The 27,613-nt window shown below is 35.5% G+C and overlaps 1 protein-coding gene across 6 annotated transcripts in view; it reads left to right on the forward strand.

The window, feature by feature from the left end:
• Positions 1-27,540, forward strand: part of LOC133529010 (uncharacterized) — a 621,251-nt gene extending 593,711 nt beyond the window's left edge. Inside the window, exons 11-29 of one of the 6 annotated variants that reach the window (XM_061866585.1) lie at positions 3,114-3,188; positions 14,019-14,172; positions 15,607-15,768; positions 16,615-16,714; positions 16,793-16,931; positions 17,830-17,996; positions 18,168-18,244; positions 18,352-18,516; positions 18,591-18,698; positions 18,784-20,695; positions 20,770-20,887; positions 21,000-21,237; positions 21,331-21,728; positions 21,818-22,008; positions 22,157-22,304; positions 23,170-23,300; positions 23,622-23,752; positions 23,946-24,146; positions 24,599-27,540. In XM_061866585.1, coding sequence (XP_061722569.1) covers positions 3,114-3,188; positions 14,019-14,172; positions 15,607-15,768; positions 16,615-16,714; positions 16,793-16,931; positions 17,830-17,996; positions 18,168-18,244; positions 18,352-18,516; positions 18,591-18,698; positions 18,784-20,695; positions 20,770-20,887; positions 21,000-21,237; positions 21,331-21,728; positions 21,818-22,008; positions 22,157-22,304; positions 23,170-23,300; positions 23,622-23,752; positions 23,946-24,146; positions 24,599-24,742 — 4,759 coding nt within the window. In that variant the 3' untranslated portion in view covers positions 24,743-27,540. Of the gene's footprint in view, positions 1-3,113; positions 3,189-14,018; positions 14,173-15,606; positions 15,769-16,614; positions 16,715-16,792; positions 16,932-17,829; positions 18,003-18,167; positions 18,251-18,351; positions 18,517-18,590; positions 18,699-18,783; positions 20,696-20,769; positions 20,888-20,999; positions 21,238-21,330; positions 21,729-21,817; positions 22,009-22,156; positions 22,305-23,169; positions 23,301-23,621; positions 23,753-23,945; positions 24,147-24,598 lie in introns of all 6 variants that reach the window. The other 5 variants (XM_061866588.1, XM_061866586.1, XM_061866584.1 and 2 more) reach the window with 5 other exon arrangements.
• Positions 27,541-27,613: the final 73 nt, after the last annotated feature.

A 27,613-nucleotide genomic window follows, 5' to 3' on the forward strand; every position in this document is an offset into this window, starting at 1 on the left:
TCTCTATTGCACTTGTAAATTCGTAGCTAAGTGTGACAGGGAGGCAACACGTCGAACGTGGTTCGCGGTAGGCCCTCTGCACTCCACATAAAATGTTCGACACCATGAAAAAGTGAACTTGATATTGAGGCAAACATTTTGATTACCTAATAACAGTTACTATTATAACATGATGTAAATAATTAACAAGGCTCTCTGTGATATAATGTATCAATTACCGCCCGCCGAGCGAGCAACAAATATCGCTAACAGAGGGCGTTTCCCAAGCGGAAAGTTGCAATATTACAAGTTACAAGACCACAACATAGAATTTTAGAAGTGTTTAATTTACATCTTTCAAAACCAACAGAGATAACTGACCCCTGCATACAAACTTTGCAGACAAGTCAGATTTCTCTGCAGGTGACTGTATTTGTAATTTTGTAAATTATTTTGTAAATTGCTATGGCTGTGGAAATTTAAATAGTGAAAGGCTTTTCACTAGATTTGATGTTATAATATGCGCCTAGTACTAATACTCCTTATGGCATCACATATTGCTGTATTCGTCCAATTGCATCTTAGTTTCTTAATCAATGGTGAAATTGGGTAGGGTAGACAAAGCACTAAGATCACATTAGTAATTTTCTTAATTATGAACAATGATAACAGGTTTCACTATTTCTTCATATCATTATCATCAGACAAACGTCAAAATTTATTTCATAATGCCTGTGTTCTGTTCTGCGACTTATTTACTCCAAAGTATTTGCTAACAAGCCGAAATTAATTTACAAATGGCTCTTCCGGAATTCAGAATTAAAACGCAGCTTAGAACAAGAGTGATTACGGAATACTTCGCAATTTTAATTGGATTTCCTTAACGACTAACGTTTGGTTCATTAAAATTTCCGTATATTTTATAACGAAATTTATGAAATAATTCAATTATTTCTTTACTAAGATCCTTTATCGGATTTATGATTGGTAATCCGATTTCGAATATTTTCCTCAAAGCATGTTTTTAAATTCGCAAACAAGTAAGGATGGGTCCCTTCATACGCCATATCGTTTCAATGATCTGATGACTGCTTAATATTAAACACGAAAGGATATTAATTTTCTTAGATAGATGCTCGAATGCAGTAACCAATAATAAATTTTGCTCCATTGGAATAAAATTGGTTTTTGAATGATCGTTATTAACCATACGAAAATGTAATAATTTTACGGTAAAAGATGGTTAATGTGGAATCAGTATTTTATTGCTTGCCATTATTTCTTGTTGGATGAATTTGAAAAGGGGTGGTTCATAAAGTAATTTCTTTATTATCAAATTATCTTTAGTATTTGTATAAAAAGGATTTACCGTGTGAACTTAAAATAAACATGACAAGCAATGTGGAAGGTACCTTGAAGTAAAAGCAGATGTCTTTTTTTGTAAAATTCATATATCATGGATAGGTAATAAATCTAAACATTTTGATATGAAATTTCATGACGGAGCTCAAACATTATTAACCCAAAACGTCTCTAAGCAGATCTTGGCTCGGAATAAATATGACACACCCGTAAAACTCTTATACATCAAATAAATTCTTACTTTAAGTGCTCAAGGAAATGAATAAAAAAAGATTTTCAGCATTAATTGCAGACACGAAACACATTGAATGTTGAAACACGAGTAACGTAAGTACATAAATATAGGTTTTTATTTGCGCAATAAACTAAATATTTAATTTAAATGTACACCAAACCCTTAAGATAAAATAAAAAAATGGATTTTCTAATGACGCTTAGACTCTGAATCATAATTTTAAAAACAAATAGGTGCGCGTACATGTGCGCGCTTCTATTATATTTAAGAGAGAAAAAAGCTGTAAGACGCATAATGTAATTACTAAGATGATTTTTTAGAATAAAATGTACTTTTGGATTGTTTTTAATTCTAAAGTAATAAACCACTAAAGATTTTTACGTTACTTCTGGTCATATACACATAACAATTATCAGTTTTGTGACAGTTTTGCACAGTCATATTTCTAAAATTTGTCACAAATATGAGAAACTCGTAACTCTGAGACAAAAAGTATAAGGTAACATAACATCGACTAAAAGTTATTGTAAAATCGCCTTTACACACTTTAACCCTTGATTGTACCTTTAGTCCCTGCCGTCAGTGGGCTATAAATTCAATAGCAAACTTATCTGACCCAGTAATTGTGTCGCCATGCGGAGTTGTGTACGCTGTACACTGCGGTGTTTCTTGGTCGGAAATTACGGGAGATTTTGTACATTATTGTGCTGAATTTATATCAAATCTAGGGTTGCCTTAGACTGATTCTAAAATGCCTACAAACTGACTAACGATAAGCTACAGATTTTCCATGTATGACATGCGCCTTAGGGTATATTGGAATGGCAACTGCTTCCACATCCATGGGTAATTTTTTTTTACATAGTTAAGAACTGCAGTGAAATTAATTGATTCCTTTGTGTTACGAAAATTAAGCCATTTCTATTCACGTTATATGAATGAAAAGTGTGTTATCGTATGCTATAGACTTATATATGTGTGAAATAAGTACAATAAATACAATACAACGCAATTTACATAGTTAATTATCGTAACACAATTGAATCAGTTAACTTAAGACTAATCGCAGCCTCTTAACTATGCTTAATTACGTAATTTTTTTTTGAAAATACACCCACATAGCTGTTCTAACGTGAGCGCCGTCACTTTCCATTTAATTGAAAAATACATATACAATAAATAAAATTAACAAATGAGTGACATATTGAACGTTCACATTGGGACAGTAATGCGATAACGATAGCAACGCTATTTATCAAAGAAATAGTCAGTGACATCCCTCGCAGTCAACGCTGCAGCAGTAATATTGCAACAGTAATGCTGCTGCAGTCGCGATCCGAATTTAACATTTACAATGTTGCAAAGTTCAGCTAAATGTGGACGCTCATGTATGGTCGATTTTTTATTCAGAGAGGAATGCATGCACAAATGGTAACTCTAATTATGTGTAATAACTTATTAGTAGATAGTACTAATATAGCTGTGGGTCAAACCGGCGCCATGTTTCGCATTAACACAAAGGTTGTATATGTGCTAGCACGGCAGGAGGCCCCAAATTTCTGCCGCGACGCGGACTCAAGTCCCGCCTTCTGCAGTTCAAGTCTAACCGAGGGTATGTCTAGCATAACGCACGCGATTGGTCAGATCATGGTTTATAACTGAATAACACTAAAGGATTTTAGATTAAGCAAAGAATTTAGCACACTAAACGAAACTCATAATTTTATCCAACAAAAACCTGACTGTAATAGAAGTATGACCGTATGATTTTAAAATATGTTACGTTGCGGGATTGCATTTATTTACCTACGACGTAAAGAATTCGTGTAACATAATTCGTTAATCTCTCACAATAAACTCAAACCTGCTTCTGGTACAAAGTTATCATGTGGTTGAACTGAATGCCATTTTTCACCTATTTTAATGATATATACATTATTCCGCCCAGTTTTTTTGTAGCAATTTGCTAGTACGTATCAATTGTTAATCTTTTCACATGAGATGCGATTCCCCACCGATGCCACATCCACGTCGGATGGTCATCTTTATAAGGACCTGAGATTTCTCTAAGTTTCGTGTGAATGTTCATCAAGAATTCGGTTTTGCTTTGCGATACCTTGAATTTAGCGGAAAGGTAAACTTCAGATGCGGGGGTTAAAATAAATCTTTGAATATTTTTGTCATTATCAAAGCACCATTTATAACAATTTCATTTTATTAAAACTAAACTCCATATCTAAAAGCAAATTGAAACACCTAAGGATACGAGTAAAGTCATTTTAAAGGCAATTCAAACGGAAAATTATAATATTTTATGAAGCCCGCGGGCAGTTTTGTTCAAAAATTAATCGTTTTCCTAAATTTCGATCTGATAAAATTAATAATCCGATTTTAGGCCAATTAAATTAGATCCAAAATAAGCGTTCTGGGGAATTAATTCCCAGCAAGCTGGAAATCGCCTCAATACTTACCTTCATTTGGTTCTAAATGCGTCTAATCCGAGTTTTCTCCATCCCCGGAGGTGCGCATAAATTTTAGAAGCCTTGGGAGAACCATGTTTCTTTGGATTGATAAACCACTAAATGCAGAAGGAACTCTCCATCAATTTCGATGGCGCTACCAGCAAGTATTGGTGGACACTGGTGAAAAGTTTTCGAATTTTAATTACGAAATTCAAAATGGCGGCCGTTTTATACAACCTTTTACAAATTCATATTAAGGTGCCTTTCCAACCCTCAGATATCAACTTTGATTTTTCCGTCGGACATACCGTTTTCGAGCTACAAGCATAAAACTGGAAAAGAGCAAAAACTTTTGCACACTTCCTGTAATGGATAAAACTCGCATTACACGCATTTAGAACCAAATAAATAAAGATATTAAGACGATGTCCAGCTTGCTGGGAATTAATTATTTGAAAACATCTAATTTAATTAGCCTATTACTTGGCTGCGATGGTGTATAAAATGCCTTTGTGGCTTGTTATAACTCTCCTCGACTGTTAGTAGTATTAATTTCATATCAAATATTAAACATAAATTCGAAAATACTAAACACATTTGTATTCACCTATCTTATAAAAAGGAAAAAATCACGTCGGACATTTGTCCGACGTAGGTAGGTAGAAACCAAAGAGAATTTGAAAGCTTACATGGGCTCAATGTTAAAAGAAGTCGACAATTTCCGTTTGCAAAAGGAAGAGAAAATGTAATAACCGTTCGCAAAGCACGGTGTATGCTAACGTTGCTTGAAATGTAAATAAATCCTGGTAAGGGGCATTTATTTGTGTGATGAGCACGAATATTTGTTCCTGAGTCATGGGTGTTTTCGATGTGTTTAAGTATTTATATATTATATACATCGTTGACTAAGTACCCACAAAACAAGCCTTATTGAGCTTACTGTGGGACTTAGTTCGTGCGAAGATGTCCTATAATATTTATTTATTTGTTAATAGGTACTAAATTAACTAAACATTGTTTTCAATACTTTCGTCTTAGGTTCATTATTTTTTTTTTTTTTTACGTTGAACGGTAAACTCATAACTCTTTCACGAAATATCTCAACGAACATTACACTTTCTGAGAAAAACAAAATATACCGGCAATTTCCCCTTCAAATCTTGACACAACTTTTTGTAATCTTCTAAGAAAACTGCGCGCCGTGCACGCGTTTTGATAACAATAAATCTACGAAGGGATGTACGAAGAGCCTCATTTTAAGACGATAAATAACGTTGTAAGGTCAAAGGCCTTCCTAACTGTCCGAAGTTATAGAGCATGTCCGTGAAATATAACCTCAATGGAGATTTCATAGTTTTTGATAAGGGTCGCCCTTTTTGCATGAGGATGATTTTTGAAATTTGCTATCTCAACTTCTGTCCTACTTTGTTTTGGCAAATAGAATCAGACCAATTAATTTTTGCACCGAATTAGCAAGCGACAGAATGTTGGAGTGCCACTATAAACGTAAAATTATAGTGAAATGTAGTCGCACTTTGCCGCTACCAATTTGGAGCAAATTTAGCTTTAGAGGAGTTCTACTGCTGTGGCGTAGCTAGGCGTGGGTGAATGCGGCCCTCGCCCATAGTCTCGCATTAAGGGGGCCGCAAAGCCAATTTTTTTATTAACTTGGTGAAAAGGGCCTCGCAGATGTGGTTTCGCCCACGGCTAGATTAGTTCACGCTACGCCACTGAGTTCTAGAATGAGGTTAATCAGTGTCTATTATGACCATCCCTACGAAAATGATAGTCCTGGATTCTAAAAACCTGATGCTTTGTCTGAGACAATCGATAAGTAAGATTGTCCCGATCGCAATAAAGTTGTTTACCATCTCGCCAGTTATATAGAAGTGCGTAGAAACTTGTTACCAGATAATAAGGAAAAGCGGATCGTGAAGAAAATTTTCTTGACACTGGCTCGCCAAGGGAGCGGTTAGGGGGACTATAAACTTGGTTTTGTACCGCATAATGGATGGCTTAGATGTACTTGAGCTATTAAGTACTTTATCTATTTCAAAGAACTAGCGACAGCTAGTATTTTATATTACATGTTTAAATCACTGCCACTTTTGGTAAATAACGCTATAACTTTCTCGAACTTACGCAAGATGTAGAGAGCAATTTAGGTGTACCTAAATAAGAAAAATAATCTAAATCCATAAGACATTAAGTCCGCCATTTGTACCTCTTTTGATGTGGGATAAAATTCATAATAAATAAATAATATTTAGACAGGTATGCAATATAAAAAAATCTTTCAAAAGCATACGGCAGGAATCGTAGGCGGTATTTAGAATATCTTTCTTAGATACTTTATATTTTTCTATTTATGTTAAAATGGGTGTTTTTAGCCTAAATCTAAATTAATGATATAAAGAACAAAAACCATTGTGAGGAAACCTGCATACATCTGCAAAGAAACTCAAAGGTGTATATGAAGTCCCCAATCCGCATTGGGCTAGCGTGGGTACTATAGCCCAAGCCCTCTCGCGCATGAGGGGAGGCCTGTGCCCAGCAGTGGGACGTATATAGGCTGAATTATTATTATTATTAAAAAGAACAAAAAGTCACGGTTTACGATAAACTGAAATCATTAACCGGTTAATTGTATGAAGGAAATACCGGTATCCAACCCCTGTGCGATATAATAAAGGTACATAATTATACAAAATAAAACATGCAAAAATACGACATTTTTCGATATTACTTAAGTATCACTATATTATACATACATCGATAGATGTCTAATTTATCTCATACATATACATATATTTGTATATCCACATTATTGGTTTTCTCATAAAGGTTATTTATAACAGCCATTTTCTCGCATTACTAGCGGAAATGCCATCCCGTCACTAATATACTTACGTAGACGCCGACGTTGGAACGCGTAGTCTATTAAATTTCAAAGCACAGGGGTGTTAATCCAATCACTTCCTAAGTCCAGGCGACTCGAACACTTATCAGAAGTTCTGATTCAGAACCTGTGTAGAAGCTTCGATTATCGCATAGTTGTTCCAAAATGTAAGAGCAATCACACTGATCCGACATCATGATTGACTCAAGAGCAGTGGGAATATAAGGCAAGCTCACATAACGCAAAGGAACGATTAAAGACGATTCCAATAATGTTTTTCATAGAAATGCCCTGATAAACTCAAGTGAGTACCTAAGTCTTGTAATATTATTGGTATCCGTTTAGTTTACTAACAAATGTTGTTGACGCAACAATATTTTGTTCTTATCCGATATAATCTTTATTAATTTAGTACTTTATTTTAAGGCCTGAGCAAAATTTATAAATCAAAACTAAGAGTATAGCTAACTAAGATTGATGTTAAAAAGAAAGTAAGATTTAGAATTTGGAAATATTCGTAGCAAACCTGTCGAAAGTGCACTGGCATATCGTAACCTATTTGACATCATAATTATTTATTGAGCGAACTGAAGCGAAGGCCTCCGTTTCAACTAAGGCTAAAATCATTTCGAAACTGGGTAAATTGCATAAATATTGTACATAGTTAAGGAGGTGTATTTAGTCTTAATTTAACTGACTCCACTGTGTTACGACAATTAAACAGTTTAAAGTTACACGCATAAAAGTGTATTGGCATATGCTATAAACTCATGTTAATTAAGTACATTGAATACAATACAATTTAAACAGTTAACTTAAGACTAATCACAGGTCCTTAACTACGCTTAACTACATTTTTTTTGCAATTCACCCATCTCCGGATGTTTTCGTCTACAGGTAGCGTTATTTAACCGATTCTCGTGAGATTTAGTGAGCATTATATATAATTCTCGATAGCTATATAAAATTCTCAGGCTTTTCGAGTTTTTTCTATTTTTTTTAAATTGCTAAAAATTGAGAATTGAGTTCACAAGGTCTACAGCACACAGAGCCACAAGTATATATATAATATTTTGAACTCGTAACTGATTATTAAAATCGTTGTTGTCATATTGAGAGTTACAAGGATCTTAAAATTATGTGAGGGTAGAATCATTACAATGTTAATACTAAAATAATCTTACAGATAAATACCTACTTTTACAAATATCATCAACAGAAAACTTTATTATATGGATCAGTCAGTCTATCTTGGTCATAAAGTGTGATGTTTTATAACTTATGAAAAGCCTTAATAAACTAATGGCGGTGACGTACGCTAACTTTATTTCAATATCCGGGCAGACTTCGAACGCCTCAGAGAAATTTTATTAAACCCTTAATGTCCATGACGACATGGCAAAAAAATTACTGCGCACGGCAAAATGATCCTTAATGCAGACCCATACGCTTTTAGTGACTAGCACGAAGGTAACTAAAAAGCAGTTTAGTTATTTGATCTAACTGCCCTATGCTGTTAGGTCCATTTTGCTGAGACCAGCGTGATTCGGCGGCCTATAGCACAGCGGCGGTAGTTACGAGAGACAAATGTTAGTCCTAACCTAAGGACGTCATTTGCGAGATTTTTTTAGGGAAACCTGGATTTTTACTATCGGTACTTGAGTAGGTAGGTAAGCTAAGTTATATTTTTTGTAGTATTTAGGTATAACTAGATGTAAAACCAGTGTAACCAATTTAGTCACTAAAATTAGAATTAGATTAATGGGCGTTTTCACTTAGAGTTTGTACGGTCTGAGAAGAGTCGTAGGTTCCGTTACAGTCTACGACTTTTCTCTTTCCGCACATAATCTAACTGTGCACTATTAACGGCCGGTCAGCAATCGTCACAAAACTGACGGTTCATAATATGTCAAATTCCATATAGCTTGTCAGGAAAGTGACAGTTAGACTCGACGTTAACACAACTTAAGTCTTATGTACAGTCGAGTTCATAAATATTTACACATTTATCCACCTTATTATAATTGATTAAAGTGAAGTAATGTATACCTATTTATGAACTCGACTGTGCTCGGTCTGATTTTAATTACAAGTTAAAAGTTAAAATGTAACTTTAAATAATATGTATTCTGTTAATGTCCAATAATCATTGCATTCCTACATTTCTACCTATCAACGTAATATTATTAATACAATTTTATATCGGTAAATTCGTAGAAAAATAACTTTATTTAAAGTGCTACTTTACGTAGCTGTTTAGCGTTCGCAAAGTTGCTTTCTGAGAACTAGTGGTTTTTACTTTTCCAACTTTTTTAAATTTATTTCTGAACGTAATCCACATACTGAACGTATACACAATCCAAATACATACGTCCAGACCAAAGAGTTTGGGTACCCTAAAACTTAAACTTACACAACTTTTTTTTACTTTTTATTTCAACTACAACATTTATTCAGCAAATAGGCCACAAGGGCACTTTTACACGTCAACATGGAATTTACATACAAGCAAAAACAAGCACATCAACAATTATAAAATACAATTCATTGAAAATATTAATGCAAACTAAAGTATTATTGTTTAAAGTAAAAGTAAAAGTAAGTAACGAATTATTATTACTTAGAGATGTATAAAGTCTCTAAACGTCGAATTACAAAATAATAATAATAAAACCGCAGGGCAGCTTGTGGCAAGCTGTTGGGGAGTAACGACCCCACGGACCCGAGTGCTCCAGAGGGTCGGTCAGGGTCTCCGTCTCCGGCGTGTCTTCGTCGGTCGGAGTGGAACCGCAAGGGGACCCGTAGGACTCTCAGCTCTGGCTTGCCTTAAGTGGCCGTCCAGAGGGGAGACGTTAGAGCTATACGCTCCAGGGGTGGAACTGTTAAAGGGCATAACGCCGCGAGTAACTTCGGAGAAAGCGCAGCACACCTCTCGACACCCCTGAGCCGCTCACGCCGGTGTTGCGCCTGGCCGTGTTTACGATGGCGCATCAATTCAGGTGCCCATCTAGCGAGTGGCGAGTCACCGCCTGCCTTGATAACACTGTATATCACAATGTTATGGCAGGTGTCCGGAACTCTGAGCAATAGCCCAGTCTTATTTTCCACCCAAATTCAAATCATAGACCAGGACTCTTTCTATTTTCCTGCAATAGCCTCAAATGCCTGCTGAAACCGGTTTATGGCTATCTATTTATGTACCCATGACATGAATGGGTTCCAGCAGGCGTTCTACATGACATCAAAGCTCTCCAAATGGCCTCTACGTGTTGGATCTATATTCCCACGCACGCCTTATAAATGACCGGGCTTGAACACCCGAGAGTTTGTAATGGAGATACAAATAATAATAATAAACACATACAGATACAAATAAAATCAATCACACATCCAAAATTTCGCCATTACACATCCAAAAAATAATATACACGATATAAATTAAATATTTATATTAATAAATAAATATTATAGGACATTATTTCACAAATTGACTAAGCCCCACACTAAGCTCATTAAGGCTTGTGTTGTGGGTACTTAGACAACGATATATATAATATATAATTATTTATAAATACTTAAATACATAGAAAACGCCCATAACTCAGGAACAAATATTTGTGTTCATCACACAAATAAATGTCCTTACCAAGATTTGAACCCGGGACCATCGGCTTCATAGGGCCCACGAGGCCAGACCGGTCGTCAAAATTTTATTACATAAGAGAAAAAAAAAATTAAAAATAAAACCGGCGCCCGTTATTATCATTATTTTCACTTAAAATTTAGTTCCATCTAAATATGTAATTTAACTTAAATTGCAACTGTGAGTATATTTTGGTATAAAATGAGCTGTTGTATGTAATTAACTAATTAAATTTGCAATGTAATTCATTGCTGAACGTGTATAGTAATGAATCAACACCCCCTTCCTTCCATCGGTCGTGTTTTAATTTACCGCCACTCGTTGCTAATTTCCTACTTTCCGTACTTGTATCGTAAATAACTATTGATCATCAGCTCATTTGCCGCAGATAAATAGACTGTAAAATTTTGTAACAATATCAACATTGTTGGTTTCATGGAATATTTATTTACAACTGCCACCTAGCATTACCCTCATTAACTGAAAAGGGCTTTTGGGAAATTCGGATGCATATTTTTTTGTATCCATTTTATCAAAGTACATCGATGAAAACATAATGAAAACTGGTTTTCTGGGAACCAGAACCGCGAAATTGTTAAAAGCGAAAGTAAAACAAAAAAAAGATATACCTATATACCTAAGTATTTAAACACTATATAGGTATATTCTAAAAGTTTATAAGTAACAGATAAACTTTATTTTCAATATTTCTTCTCTTGTCACTTATCTTTGAATCACAAATTCACAAGGAACTTAAAACCTTGACGCCTTAGTATCAAAATTCCCTAATACAAATGAAAAAGAGTCTCTTCCTACTGTGTCGTGCAAAATACTGAGATACATTTGCGACACAACTAGACATAGTTGTGTATTGCGTCATTGTGTCATTACCAAACTAAAATAGAGTTGGGCGGGACATGTTGCTAGGCAGAGTGATGGCAGGTGGACTATTGTTAACGAAATGGTGGCCGCTTTCGGATGAAAGAAGCCCCTGGCGTCCGTAGGCTCTTTGGGTGGATGACATTTGACAGATTGCGGGTCACTTCTGGATGAGATTAGCTCAGGACTGGGACAAGTGGCGTACTGGAAGAGAGGCCTATGCTATGCTCAGTAGTGGGCGATAAAGGGCTGATACGATGATGAATTGATGACAGACATAGTTACATACGTTCATAGACTTATTCATTTTCTTCTTTCGTATCGAGGTTCCTTAAAAATTGAACGTCCAGAACACGTCAAACCACCAATTATCTTAAGATGCAGTAGGTTCCGAGGGAGTAATTGAAAAGTCGTAGCGCTTTTTTAGATACGGTTGCCAAATTAGCAATCTTGAGGATTTCCTCTAGGGACTTCAGGGATTCGAATCCCGATTTTTTTTTATTCGTTTGATAGAAGAAAATCACGAACAAATGTCAAAAATACACTAAAAAAGTATAACAAATATTTCACAAAAGCTAAAAATATAAAAATTGGCAATAACATGTTTGAGGGAACTCAACGATCAGGTACTTTTTTATTATTAAAACACCCAAAAATTTAAAATTCATAAACATGATATCCGCGGTCCCGAGCACGCACATCCATCTCGCTCAGTGAGAGGGAGAGAAGAATACGAACTTATGCGACAAGATTTTTAATTACAGATTCCGGAAAACGGTAATGTCGACATCCGACAAGCCAGCCGCCACGTTCCATTTTCAGCTCGATTAAATTCATTGTTTTACTCCCGCAATGTCTAAGACTCAATCGTTATACAATATGACGCTGCCGTTTTGTTTATTACACATTTTGGTCTAAACCAAACCTTAAATTTTGAAAGAAAATTTAACTTGTACACAAAAAGATGTGGCTTTGCCGTTGCGCTTAAATTATAAACAGGTTTCCTTGTGTTAAAAAAAATGAGATTATTATTTATCTTCGTGTTCTTCTTTGTGGTACTGTATAAAATTTAATAATAAGAAAAAAGATTTAATAACTTCTAATTCTATCAATATAGTACACATGATCTGACCAGTCGCACCGTGTTATAACTTAATAATGTAGGTATTGTGTACGTCCCATAATATCCTGTTAAAATATTTCACTTGGCTGTTTCTTTCAAATTTAACGTAGGCTGCCTCGAAAACAAGGACTGGACAAAAACCATGGAAATTGCGAAACTTTGATATAGATATACCCAATAACCAAATGTTAATGGAAAAGGGTACAGTCCACAAAAGGACACCGTTGACAATCCGATTATTTACTTAGCGGAAAAGGTCCTGATTCAAAATGTACTTTATATAGATTGAATACATTTCGTTTAACTTGGTCCTTTTACAATCAGCTTACCTAAGTAAAAAATAAAGTTTTAGTGAAAAAAAGTATGAGTAAGCTTAAGTTCGTTTGGTACAACAACCGTCTGAGTCTGGTGCAGATTTGTAGAAATCAAAATCACGTGGTTATGAATTAAATACACTTTTATCTTGGTCATTATTTCTCTGACTAGCTAAGCCAAATGTTCCACGGTGACGAGCCTATAAGGCGCACTTATCTCATCTGACGTGAATAGTTGAAAATAAATAAATAAAAACTACTTATCTACCCCGTCTTTTTCAACGTTAAAATGTTTGTATCCTCAAAAGTAGTGGTAATTAATTTTCTTTCTTCCGAAATGCTAGGGTTCCTATGATATAATTCAGTGCATAGTTTTTCAGATTTGATTTTGGAGGGAAAAAGCTACCACTACTTTTAAGGTTATACAATTTCTAACCCGATAAAAACGGACTACAACTATTGGTAGACCTTATTGTCTTTGCAATAAAATTTACGAATAATTAATGTCGTGGACGATGGTACCTGATTTGCATCAAAATATACGAATTAATTATATGAACCGCTGTGCTGTCAATATAAATTTGAAGGGAAACAGCCCATGTGAAGTATTCATAGTCTTAAAATGGCGGCGGCAGAAATTTGGAGGCTGTTCGCTTCACGGCGACAAACTTTGGGTAACGACGATAAATGTGACTAGTTCTTTTATGAAATTGTCTTTTTATTTGTTATTTTTCCTTTACTCATCGATATCGAAACTGACGCGAAGTTTTTGAAAGTTTTCGAACAGCCTTCATTGATTGTAACCGCCATATTGTAATCGTATCGTTTTCTATCTGTATATGCTTTGGGGTGTTTTGTATATTTGCAACTGTTCGAAAACTTTGCACTTTATCTGTTTTGTCACAACTTTTTGTAGATACCTTTTTTTTGTTTCATTTTTTCCACTTTTATTGTGTACATCATGCTCATCTAATTTCTTATTCTTTAAAAAATTGACCTTTTGCATCTAATAATCTAATAAAATTACATACAAAAGAGTCTAAAATTTCATCATGCATTTTAGTATCAATAGTAAACCTTCCTTCTCACACTGTATAATGATATTTTTCGTGTCTATTTCAGATACGTGTTTACAATAGTAAGCTACTTGATCGGTGTGTTTATTTTCGCTACCATTGTTGGGCAAGTGGGCAATGTCATCACGAACAGGAACGCCAATAGGCTGGAGTTTGAGAGACTGCTTGACGGTGCAAAGACTTACATGAGGCACCATAAGGTAATTATATTTTAACCACTTATCATTCGCCACTTAAACTGAACGGTAAGAAGACGTTAAGAATAAAAAATAAGGTATTGGGAGCGTGCACGACTGTCACGCAACCTAGTGTCCGCAAGTCTAGGGGAAAACGTCAATTCACTACATCTTATAAAACTACTCCAAAACTAAAAACTACTGAACGGATTTTCATACGACTTTCATCTATCAATAGAGTGATTCTTGAGGAAGGCTTAAGTATATAACTTGTTAAGGTTTTGTGTAAGTTGTTTGATATATAACGATGTTGTCGGAAAAAATCACGCTGGCTAGGAGCTTTAATCGAAAACGCTGCCTAATCCGGTTGAGCTATAATAACACAATGTATGGTGGGGTTGTTTCTCATTCATAGGTCTACAAAAAAGTCCGCGATGTTAAATGTCTATCTTTTAAGGATAACTTACTATATCCATTCTTAACTTCTAGAAAAAGATCACGTAATATGTGGCATTTGCAAAGCTATTTACATGGATATATTATTACCAATTATCAAAATAAATACGTTAGTTATATTAAGCATTTCATACAGATTACAATGGTCCCTTACACCATACAATTTAAATGAATATTTCAGGAGTAATCGTAAATCAAAGTTTCATTTCGATCCATATAATTGTACGAAATGTTAAAGACGCTATCCGCAGTTAGTTAAAATTTTTACCACCTTATGCGCTGGGATCGCTTTACTTACCCCCACCACGCACTTCGCACGGTCCCAATACGGGTCGTTTAGGTTTAGTACAATTATAAATTATTATCAATTAAAATCATCGGATAGATTAAAATCAATTTGCAAGACACGCAACAATTTGGTAAACACTTTTGTTAATTGTTCATTTTTATGGTCTGTTTCACAAAGTTTAAGTAAAGTATTGGATTAACTAATTAACAAATAAATTAACTGCCAGATAAAACTTAGCACTTTATCTACCAGTTAAGCTTATTTGAAGATTGTGAAACGCCAACGATAACTTTATTCGTCAGATAAGTGGCAAGTAGCTTATTCAGGACTTTACTTAGACATTGAAACAGACCCTTAATATCATGAATTTTGACATATAACATTTTTATAGGCATATCGATTTTCAAAGTACGAGTTCAAGACCATCATCATGAATGTTGTTACTCGTAAATTATGAACCGTCTTGGTAAACGCAGTTACCGTTAAATTAACATGAGAATGGCATTCCATGAATAAATTGTTTTTTTTTTGTTTTTTTTTTATCATCTGCACGTGCTAAAGCGTTTTTTTTTAAACGAAATATACGAAACCAATTTTAGTAAAGGAGCTGCGAGTAATGTCAATATTAATCTAACTTTCTGTCAAGATTAAGCTATTCTTTGTAATTTTGAATAGTTCCATTTAATAAATACATTTATCGTTTGTCTGTGTAGGTTCCAGGAGGCATGAAGCGGCGGGTGCTCCGTTGGTACGACTACTCCTGGTCGCGAGGCCGAATTCAGGGTGGTGGTGACATCAACACAGCCCTAGGCCTCCTGCCTGACAAGCTCAAGACAGAACTCGCATTGCATGTCAATTTGAGCGTTCTTAAAAAGGTAATTTGTGAGATACACCGCCTATAATATTTTCTACTGTTCTCTAGTGTTGACAGGTATTAGAGAATAAAAGGCGTCACACACGGCAAAAATACTATAATATTTTATCTTAAGATAAAATATCGCTAACTCTACAGTTTGTATGAACTATCATAGACGGCTAAGATACTATATATTTTCATATTACATTATCTTAAAATATAGTCATCTTGAGATGCGAAATATATCTTAACATCCACCTTAAATAATCTTTATTCAAACATAAAACGCTTAAGAATTATAATACTTCACTATCTTAAGATATAGAGCGTAGGTATATATTATCTTAACAGTGTGTGATACCTTACGATAATATAATATTTTATATCCAGGCATCTTAAGCACCGTGTGTAATGCCCTTAAGAAAATGGTATAAAGTCTTATTGCTTACAAAAAATATGTAGGAAATCTTTTATGCAACAAATATCAAATAAATATAAAGGGACTGTTGTAATCAACACGACCCGCGAATATTAACATTCAATAGCGTTTTGCTCCAATGCTTCTTTGATCGGGCACATTACATCTTTTATTCTCGAAATTAGGTACTCGTAGGGATTCCTTTAAAAATACATATAGACCGCCTGTTGCTACCTTTATTTACATAGTACCTAAATTAGTTACTGTTTTTTTTTGGACGCATTAAAGTGACTGTGTATCCAGTAATAGATATTTTTATACCTTTAGAAATGAAGATTTTATAGGTCAGCAAGACAGTATTTATTGGTACCGTCCATTAATTATTTTTTTTATAAATCTGATTCGACTGACACGTAACTAAAATATTTAATGATTGGAAATTCTCAGGTTACAATTTTCCAAGAGTGCCAACCAGAATTCCTGCACGACCTCGTATTAAAGATGAAAGCCTACATTTTCACCCCGGGGGACTCGATCTGTAGGAAAGGTAAGCGTGTTCCGAAATGAGCATTATTTTTATGGAATCCGTTTTTGGAAATAACATTATTTATTTTGTTTTCTGCAGGTGAAGTTGCCCGAGAGATGTTTATCATAGCTGATGGCATATTGGAGGTTATATCAGAAACCGGACGGGTCCTCACAACTATGAAGGCAGGAGACTTTTTTGGTGAAATAGGAATTTTGAACCTAGATGGACTTAATAAGTGAGTGTTTGTTTAATAATCTCTGCTACAATGGTTTACAAGCTTTATGTAAACATGAACTTATAAGATACGTGTCTTACACATACATATTACATATAATAACCGGCCAAGAGCATGTCGGGCCACGCTCAGTGTAGGGTTCCGTAGTTACTCTTCCGTCACAATAAGCTAAACTGGAGCTTAAACTATAGTAAATTGTTAACCAAGGGATGAAACGGTACCTTTCACCCGAGTTAAACAAATAGGCAAATTTGCATAATCAGTACCTAATTAAATTAAGTATTTTTACTATGAAGGGAAAACTTTTTGCGATAACTCAAAAACAGCTAAACTGATCATATCTGCTATAGTTTTCATTTAATGTCTATCTTAAGCTCTACTTCTACGATTTTTTTCATATTTTTTGGACCTATGGTTCAAAAAATAGAGGGGGGGGGACACATTTTTTTTTTTTTTCGGAGCGATTATCTCCGAATATATTCACTTTATCAAAAAATGTTTCTTGAAAACCCCTATTAGTTTTGAAAGACCTTTCCAACGATACCCCACACTCTAGGGTTGAAACGAAAAAAAAAATTCACCCCCACTTTACGTGTAGGGGAGGTACCCTAAAAAATTAAATTTTTAGATTTTATTGTACGACTTTGTCGGCTTTATTGATTTATATATCCATGCCAAATTTCAGCTTTCTAGCACTAACGACCACGGAGCAAAGCCTCGGACAGACAGACAGACAGACAGACGGACATGGCGAAACTATAAGGGTTCCGTTTTATGCCATTTGGCTACGGAACCCTAAAAATGGATGGAACAATATTATTGATAGTATGCCTTGTTATGTTATTATGGGTTGCTTTCGAGTATTATATTTTTACCATATTTTACATGTAAACTATAGGCGTACAGCAGACGTGCGTTCTGTGGGATACTCTGAGTTATTTTCGCTATCTCGAGAAGACGTACTGGCAGCGATGAAGGACTATCCAGAGGCACAAGACATTTTGCAGACTTTGGGAAGGAAGAGGTTACAAGAAGTAAAAAGCATGTCAAGGCAAAAGGTCAAAGGTAAAGGTAATATCATAGAGAAATCAATGATCGCAATGGCTATCAAAACTTACAATTTACTATCTTTATGTATAAAAACAATGTCAAGTAATGAGCTCCAGCTTCCGCTATCTTTGATAAAGTAAGTCATAAAAACTAAGAATTAACTAATTGGAATGTATTTACAAATAGGCGAAATCAGCCCTGACAAAGGTGGAGACGACAAAACGTCAAAAAGAATAGTGCACAAACTCCGCAGTGATGTCAAGGTACCTGTAAGAGCTTTTGCATACTAAGCATGCTCAATGAAACTATCGTAATATTGAAACATGATGGCCAGCGTGAAATATTAATGAACACAATCATTTATTTTCAGGGTATCCGAAATGCTATTCGTAGCAGGTCTAGAGCAGGTCGGCGTTCAGGTGAATCACTGGAACTCCAAGCATTAACAGGTGAAAAAAGATCATCTGTGGATGGAAAAACTCTCAAAAGAATGGCTAGGGTTGAAAGTGATGACTCTCAACATATAAATCAAGATGTAAGTATTCACTGTATTTGACAGGTTATAGATGACAATAATAGTGGTATAACAAATAACAAATTTACTTTAAGGATACTGGAGAAACGACGTCCGGCAGTAAAAATGGAGACAAATGCATATCACCTATTGGAGCCGGTCTACCATTATTGTCTAGATTAAAATTGCTGAAAGAAAAACAGGTCTGAGTTTTAAATTTATATGCGTATTTGCGCTAGGTACTTGAATAATATCATAATAGATAAACTCATGTTTTATTTTGCACAGGATCGTGAGGAAAAAGCTGCAAAACAACGGCATTCAACATCGTCTGTTGTTTCACCTCAACCTCAACCGACACCATCAACAAGTTCTGGGCCCCAAGGTGAACCCGAAGTCATTGGTGCTGGATTACCACTACTACAAAGGCTTTTACTACTTAAAGCCAAAGAAGAACGAGAAAAAAATCAGCTAACCCCAATGAATAGCAATCAAGCATCAAGTTCAGATACCATTAGTCCTAGTTCCATAAAAAGTCCTTTAAGCCCTACTATAAAAACATTAAGCCCCATAAGAAAAGGTTCTGAATCTAGTTCGCCAGGAAAACTTCAAAGTCCAACTGCAAAGAATTCGCGGAAAAATTCATCGGGATCTAGTGATGGCACATCAAGACCTAAAGTAAGCTTTAGAGATAAAATATTACAAGTCCAAGGTGACGGCACGGCTGTTTGTCAACCACTCATGAAAGATTCCAGTGAAAAACCGGCAGCTGTCGTTGAGCCAACCCCAAAAACCGAAAGTAACTTAATTTCGATTCCCCATTCAGTTGTCAGTAAAATAAAGTCACCGGCTAAAGCAGTAGGATCGACTTTTAGAGATAAACTGAAGATGTTACAAAGTGGAAGCTCCCCAAAAGAATCTGGAGGAAGTTCGCCAAAGGATTCAAATATTGATAAAAGTAAAACGCAATTACAAGAAAAATCATCAGCAGAAATTTCACCTATCCAACAAAGTGAACATAAAGAAGAGACAAAACCTAAAAAACCGTGGACAAAATTGAAAAAAGCCGCAATCCTAGGAGAGTCTAAAAGTCAAAGTGTATCAAACGAGGAAAAGAAGGAAATTGAAATTGTGAGCCAAGAAGTCAAAGAAGAGTGTAAGCCAGAGGCTGCTGTAAATATTTGCGTGCCTATAGTTACAGCGGAGCTTGTTAGAATAGACAATAATAATGTTGACGTCGATAGTGATAATGCTAAGCAAGATAAACCTAAGATATGCTTAACAGGCCCTTTGGAAGCCGTCCAAGAAAAATCTTTAGATTTATTAACATATTCTCCGAAGAAAAATATTGTCGCAAAACCGAGTGATTCTAAAAGTGCTCACTTTACGGGAGGCATGCTTTTGCCAAAAGCTAAGAAATATAGATCCATAGACGATCTCTCTCCAGAATATGGAGGATTACCATTCGTAAAAAAATTGAAAATTTTGAACGAAAGGCAAAAATTAGCAGAATTAGAAAAAGTAGTTAAATTTCGCAGTTCTAGCTTAGACTGCACTAGTTCTTCGGAAGACTTATTATGTGATACTCTAACCCGAAGTCACTCTGAAGGCAGCACTATGGATAAAAGAAAATATAAACGAAAATCAATCGATTCCCTTGGAAGTCATGGATCGAATGAGACACTAGAAAGGCGAACACTCAAATCCATTCTTAAGAAGTTGTCAGAAGATGTTACTCCTGCTGAAAGTCCTGAAAGGAGCAATGAGTTTAAAAAACTTATCCGAGCTCCAACGCTAGAGGGATACGCAGCAAGACATTCAAAGTTTTCTAAAAGTGTTACATTCCACAGGCACACTTTGCCTTCACCCCCTGCGAGCATTCCGGTTGATGCCAAATGTCAAATATTCCAAATGCCAGACGTAAGAAATGAAATTATGCTTGAAGTTCCTCCTGCAGAAATAAGTGCAGAAGGAGTTCCAGAGCCTATTGACCCTAGTATTGAGATAGTTCCTCCAGCCACTGAAACTGTCATCACTCAAGACATAGATTTACCCATTATAGCAGATTATGAAATTAAACAAAATATTGATCCTATGTATGGATTTAAAACGTTAAGACCTGAAGAAATAAAAGTGCCTTCAGAGAAACCTAAGCTGACTCTTATTTCCGCTGTAGCTAATCAACGGAAGTTACTGCGAGGTGAGCTTTAGCTCTAAGTTTTGCGAATCTTACATTAAACCCTAATTTGTATGTTTATATCGAAAACCAATAAGATTTATTTGCTATTTCAGGATCTCTAGAAGAACAAGAGTATTTCGGTGAAGTTCTTTTAGGCATAAAACAAGTTATTCAAGGTCACTTACATGATGTTCAAGGAAAATTTCAAGATAGGTGAGCAAACATTTTGAATGTATACTTACTTTTTTAAACATGCATTTTTTTGCATAACGTACAACTTACTCCATAGCATTGCATATTCCCATTTTGGGTGTTTGATTTTTAGATTTAATAGCCTAGAAAATGAGGTGAGAAAACGTGATGAAATTATCAGTCAACTTCAAAAACGTATTCAAGAGTTAGAACGACTTGGCTTGCCAGGCATCAGCCCTACAGAAGATCAAGTAGAGCCTCCACAACAACCTTCAACTCAAACAGCTGACGAAAGTGCAGCAGATACCCCCCTTTGTAAAAATGGCAGCTCTGGTAGTGAAGACATTTCAGGGGCCGATGAAGGATTTATGGTACGAATTATATGAATACTAAAATTATGTGTACTATACTAACGTATCTACTAGTGAATTGCATTTTTCATTTCATCATCATTTTGTTTGCAGAGAGGTGATTCACTAGATACAGTGTTTGCAACATCTCCACCTACAGTAAGCGCAGAAGAAGAAGAAAAAGAGGTTCTAGAACCACCATCATCACCTAAAGAGTTATTAACCACCGACGACATTACGGAAGAAAAACTTGCAGAAATGACGGAAGGAATAGAATTAGCCAAATTATCATACTCAGAAATCCAAAGCTTAGCTGAAAGAATATCAAGCAGAACAGAAAAAACGTACTCAAGTAAGGAACAATGGACAGTAAGCAAGTCCAAAAGGTTAGATTTAAATTTAGATGGCAAAGCTGGAACTTATTCGAGAAAACGGGCAGCGAAATTGAGGCAAAGGAAGTCATGGGAGGACCAAAGTGATCAAGAGAGCATGGAAATGCAAGATTTAACGAGGTAACTTCGACATGACAATATTTTTAAGAATTTACTATAGGTATTCAAAATATTGAAGGACAAGCAATGTATGTATTATTTTTATGTAGGCCTATATCTCCTCACGGGACTTCGGAGGATCGTTCTCTGCTCAGTCCAGAACAATCAAGCCTGAGGACCAGCAGACGCAGCATGCGACCTTTCCATTTCTTCGGCACACATTTAGACAGCACCAAGTCAAAAATAAAGAAGACCCTTTCTGTTGACACTGGAATGCATCATACAGGAACGAAAGAGAAAAGTTAGTTTTACATATTCTAGAAATATTAAATAAACGTTTTTGTAACCAACAGTAAATTTAGTTTAGCAACAGTATGACCAATTTTTATATTTTTGAAGCGATGGCTCCTTTTGGCTCGTACTAATAAAGATTTATTGTTTTTATCCAGTTGATTTAGGTCGGCAGCGGCACCATCGCAAGTTCAGTCTCGGCTCATTCTTCGGATACCATCGCGGTTCACACTCGAGTCACAAACCGGCACACAACTGCAACGACGTCGTTCTTGATATAGGAAGCGACTATAGTTGGAGTGACACGTAAGAAAAATCAAGTTTTCGAGTAAAAATCATTATAATGTTAAGTATAGGAAGGTCGATGCATGGAAGCGGGAGCGGATTTGATATGAGTGTTTTGACAGTTCAGCCCAAATCTCGCACCAATATGCATTCACCTATAAACTTATTTTACAGTACATATGGGGCTACTTTATAGCACTAGTGCGAGAAGTAACATATTATGTTACTGTGTCGAACATTTAAAGGGCCATATGTACTGTAAAACGTTGTACGATACATGTGCGAATAGGTAATTCACAACTCGTGTCGATTTAAAACACTCCCTTCGGTCGTGTTTTAATTTATCGCCACTCGTTTCGAATTTCCTATTTTTCGCACTTGTATCGTAATGTACTATTATGAAGTTGTTGATGTTAGCACTATTTCCGTTTTCTTCAATTTTACTCTTTAAGATATCATAATATTATTTACTACTTAGTAAAAACTTTGTCACTTAGGTTACCTAGGTATCAAGTATCAACTAATGTAGCTAAGCGGGTTAGGTTAAAACGATCTGCAAAGGTGCACACGCTCTTTTATTCGCTTAATAATAAAGTAGGTTTCACCTGTTGTGAAAACAACAGGTCCCTTCCTCGCTTACCTACTTCTGCTGTAGACTGTTTACTTATTTAATCATATTTTTATTAGTTTGTAAGTATAATGTAACAAATTAGTTTTAATGGTGCCTGGGTATTGAAGCTTTAAAATAATAAATTTGTATAACTATATAAATATATATAACGATAGACACAGGATGTGATTTGCGCTAAAGAGCTAAGCTGTTCATATTACCTTTATACTGATAAGTTTGTACAACTAGTAATTTACTTCTTATACAATTCCATAGGAACTCAACATCATCAAGCAGCGATTCAGAATCAATGCCTCGCACGCCGGTGTTCGAAGAATTCGTAGAAAGCAGTTCAAGACGAGGCAGAGCCAGCAGTTCTAGTCACGGAAGTCTATCTCCCATAAGAAGTGAGTGCGATGGTATATTAGATCGTAAGTTTTTAAAGTACGGCGATTTTATCCACTAATAAAAGTCCACCTCGAGGGAAAATATCAGTGGTCAGTACAAGCATACTTCAGTATTCTTACATATAAATATGAGCATGATAAAAAAAAGTTTAAGATTCGGATTCCTTAAATCTGCGATGGGTATTTGTGTGATTAAAGTCCGATGGACAATTCCAATAAATGGTTTTGGTTGGTTCATAGATTTCACAAAAAATCAGAAATGTTTAACTAAGTGGAGTTGGAATATCACAAAAAAGCCCAATTCGAACTTTAATGTTACAGCCATGGCTGGGAGTGGCGGTGACTGGGAAGTGATGATGTTAGCCGAAGAACTGGACAAGAGGGAACGAGAGAAGGAAAGGGAAGAAAATAGGAGGCACCACTATTCCACTACTCTACGAGAGTTAGAAGAGGTTGGTTATACTTACCATTGTAGTATGTAATTTGTATGATATATGTAGATGTGCCTATTGATTATTGTTAATTTTAATTGTATCATCTTCCTGTTTCTGCTATGATTTTTGTAAAAGCAACGACTGTATGTGTTATTTCACTTCCACTTTCGTTCTTCTCTCTACATTTTTATTGGAGCATATATTTTTTTAGGAATCCGACACTCCACAGCGTGAAGACAGTCTCGACGAATACTCCAACATCGACGACTCTAACTCCTCGTCTACCACGCACCTTCTCTCCCAGTCTATGAGTGATCCCTCGCAGAGATCACTGGAGACGTCGTTCACTGAACGCAGCAGTCGGACGGGCAGAGAGCCAAGGCAGCAAAGAGGGGGATCAGTTGGAGAACCGGTAAGTGTTTTTAAAATTGGGGAAATCTTAGCAGTTAACCACATATCCCATGTTCATTTTCTTATTTTGATTATCACAGAAAATAAAGACCTCCTAAATATCTGATCCATATTCATCTGTATTATTAGTGACAGATCACACTTGTCATGAATGGACATTTTTATCTGGTAGTCCATAAAAATGAATTAGATCGTAGAGGCAAATTACATTTATACGAATTATGTTCCGCTTTAGCTGATCATTGATCAAAAGAATCATTTAATAATGGATTATTAAATGATTCTTTATCCTAACCTATAAGTTTTTTCGTTTATTATGTTGTTAACTTGGACTAAAAATACTAGTTGTTAATTTGTTTTATGGGACAGTTGACATGTCATTCATTACAATGAAATAATTATTTATAGCTTTTTTTTGCTTTAAATTTATGATATTTATATTTTCGCCCTCAGATCCGTTCAGAATCCCCCCTAAGACAGAGAGGGTTGATCTTGCGAGCAGCCAGTCTCGATCGCGAGACCACTCCAGCGCCCGCGCAGACCCGCCGCTTTGGCTCTCTGAAGAGCGCCAGCACGGACTCGCACAAGAGACTCTGATCCGGTTTGCCGCACGGATCGAGCCGTGGGTCCGCTGACGTCAATGGTGCAAACGCAGCTCAAATTTATTGTAACGAAACTTTAAACGAACAGGGAAATGGAGGTGAAACCACAAGAGAGAGAGGCATAGATAGGAACGAACGAGAGAATGAACTAAGTTTAAATTCGAATGTAAACGATAGTAACGACGACCGGACGGTTGTCGGTCAATTATATGTGGTGATCGTTTTGTTCTACGAAGATTACGATTATTTGATATTTTTAGTTATAGAGTAGTTTAACGTACGAGTATATCACATCATGAACTGGTGCAGATATATTTTCATTTCATTTCAGACTTAGGATTGTGTATCGCTGTTTCAAGTGACTGATGTTACACTTGACTTTCGACTTGAAGTATCACCTGTTAGCAATATCTGAGACATTTTAAATGGTGCAGTATATGATCAGATTTCTATAATTAGAAATATTATTAGCACTCGATTTTCAATGTATTGTCTTTTAGTATTTTTTATTTAGTATTCAGGTCAGTTAACAATTAACCAATCCAATTAACCAATCCATTTAGTTTTAAATTAAAGTGTTACTCGAACCATAATACCTACTTATCGAATGTTACAATCGAATTTTAATTAATGCTTTATTCAGTTTTTTTATCAAAGTAGTATTAATGTCCATATTTTTAATGCAGTGCCCTTGATATTAAGTATTTTGGAATGCACAAAAATAATAACATTATTGTGTGTATTACCAAATGTAAAAGTAATATATGTTTATGTAAAAATAAATGTGTCGAGTTCCTAGAATGAGAATATATATTTATTGTTATTTTTATTTAAACATTGTATAATCAAGAAATATTTTTTTAAGTGAGTTATCTCAAATGTTTACTATTGTTTCAAGTACCTAATTGTACTAGGTTCCTATAAATATTTATATAAAATAAAGTATATATCGAGCAAAATGGCGGACTGTTGTTGTGTTGGAGGCCAAAACTCATTTTGGGTCATCGCGCCAGCCAAGTAAATAGTAAGTAAAGTATATATAATTATAACTTATAGAATTCAACGATTTTTTTATTTATTTAAACAGACGTATTTACATTACTCAAAAACTATAATCATTGAATCTAGTGCCAAAAATCTAGGTACTTAATCATATTTGTAATTTTCGGATTCTATTAGATATTCTATACGTGTTATTGTATAAGGTTATTTTACAATATTGTAAATATCGAAATAACGGTTATGTTAGATAATAATGTAAAGGTTAATGAAAGTTAAAGTATACTTATTATAAAAGTAAATAATAATTACGGCATACACAATTTGCATTTAGGTCGATGATCTAATGAAGTAAGGTAAGGTAGGCAAAGTTCTCCTATGAGACAAGTGCACCTAGGTATTCTTGAAATACAAATAGAACGTAAGGGTCCCATAACCTACTTAACTTTTACCTTTAAGCGCCCGATGTCGGGCCTGATAATCGTTTTCCGTTTCACGCAAATCGTTAACAGTATTTGAAATTAAAAAAAATGATTCATATGCAATAATATCAAACATTGAACATTTTTGGCAATTACAAAGTATTTTTTACATGTCAAATATGGTAAAAGATGTGCTGATATTTGGTGAAACGAAAAAATTATCTTACTCGGGTTCGACGTCGGGCCCGATAGTGAGGGTGGATGTAATTGGCCCATTACTGTTACCTAATCAAATTTACTCCCGGGAAATGTGTTACGCTAGAAGTGCCTCTAATCGATGCATTTGCCTCATAGGTGCACTTTGTCCCATGTGACTATTGTTTGAAAAATGGAACAAACGTTTTTAAAATGCTTCTCGATAACACCATGTAATGTAATATATTAATCAAAAGGAGTCAAAGTACCTAAAACTAATTAAATGTGCCAAACGTATCCGCTATTAAACGTAAAATATGATCAAGAAATATTATGTTGAACGATAATAGGCAATTCAATAATCACCCATCATATGGCAAGTGTAGATAGGATAAAAGGTGACACTAAGATGATTATAAATATGTTTAATTTTCTATGTAGCTAAGCTAGTTTTAAATCGAAGATTCCTATGTTATGCCACGCCATTTTTTTCTCTCAGTAAGCACTTCTTCTTCCTCGCGTCCTTCCCGGCATTTTGCCACGGCTCATAGGAGCCTGGAGTCCGCTTGACAACTAATCCCAAGATTTGGCGTAGGCGCATCTGACCTTCCAACCCAGAGGGTAAACTAGGCCTTGTTGGGATTAGTCCGGTTTCCTTACGATGTTGTCCTTCACCGAAAAGCGACTGGTAAATAAATGATATTTCGTACATAAGTTCCGAAAAACTCATTGGTGCGAGCCAGGGTTTGAACCCGCGACCTCCGGATTGCAAGTCGCACGCTCTTACCGCTAGGCCACCAGCGCTTACCCTCTCAGTAAGCACTTACCTAAATAATTTTTAAAGATAGGTAGATAATCTATTATTTAACACAACTTTCGGCCCGATTCGAAGAATGATTAATACACGTTTAAGATGTTGGAAATAATAACGATAACTAAACGACATATCAAAATTGACGTTCATTTCGATTCCGCTGTGATCCCAATAAGATCTATCTACGATATTTCTAACGTCAAAGTGACATTGGTTGCCCGAATCGAGCTGCTTTTGCCAATTATACGACATACAAACGATATCTAAATGAGAATTTATCTAAAGCCTTATTGTTATCGTATCTCATTCTTCGAATCGGGCCGATTGCTATGTTCCTACAAAGTTAAATGCCCGATCACCCACTCAATAAAATTCTCGAATATCGATCGATAACCAGCTTTAGAATTGCTAAAAAAACATTATTATCTAGACAATT

The sequence above is a fragment of the Cydia pomonella genome, chromosome 20, assembly GCF_033807575.1.
Source record: "Cydia pomonella isolate Wapato2018A chromosome 20, ilCydPomo1, whole genome shotgun sequence".
In the NCBI taxonomy this organism is placed as follows: domain Eukaryota; kingdom Metazoa; phylum Arthropoda; class Insecta; order Lepidoptera; family Tortricidae; genus Cydia; species Cydia pomonella.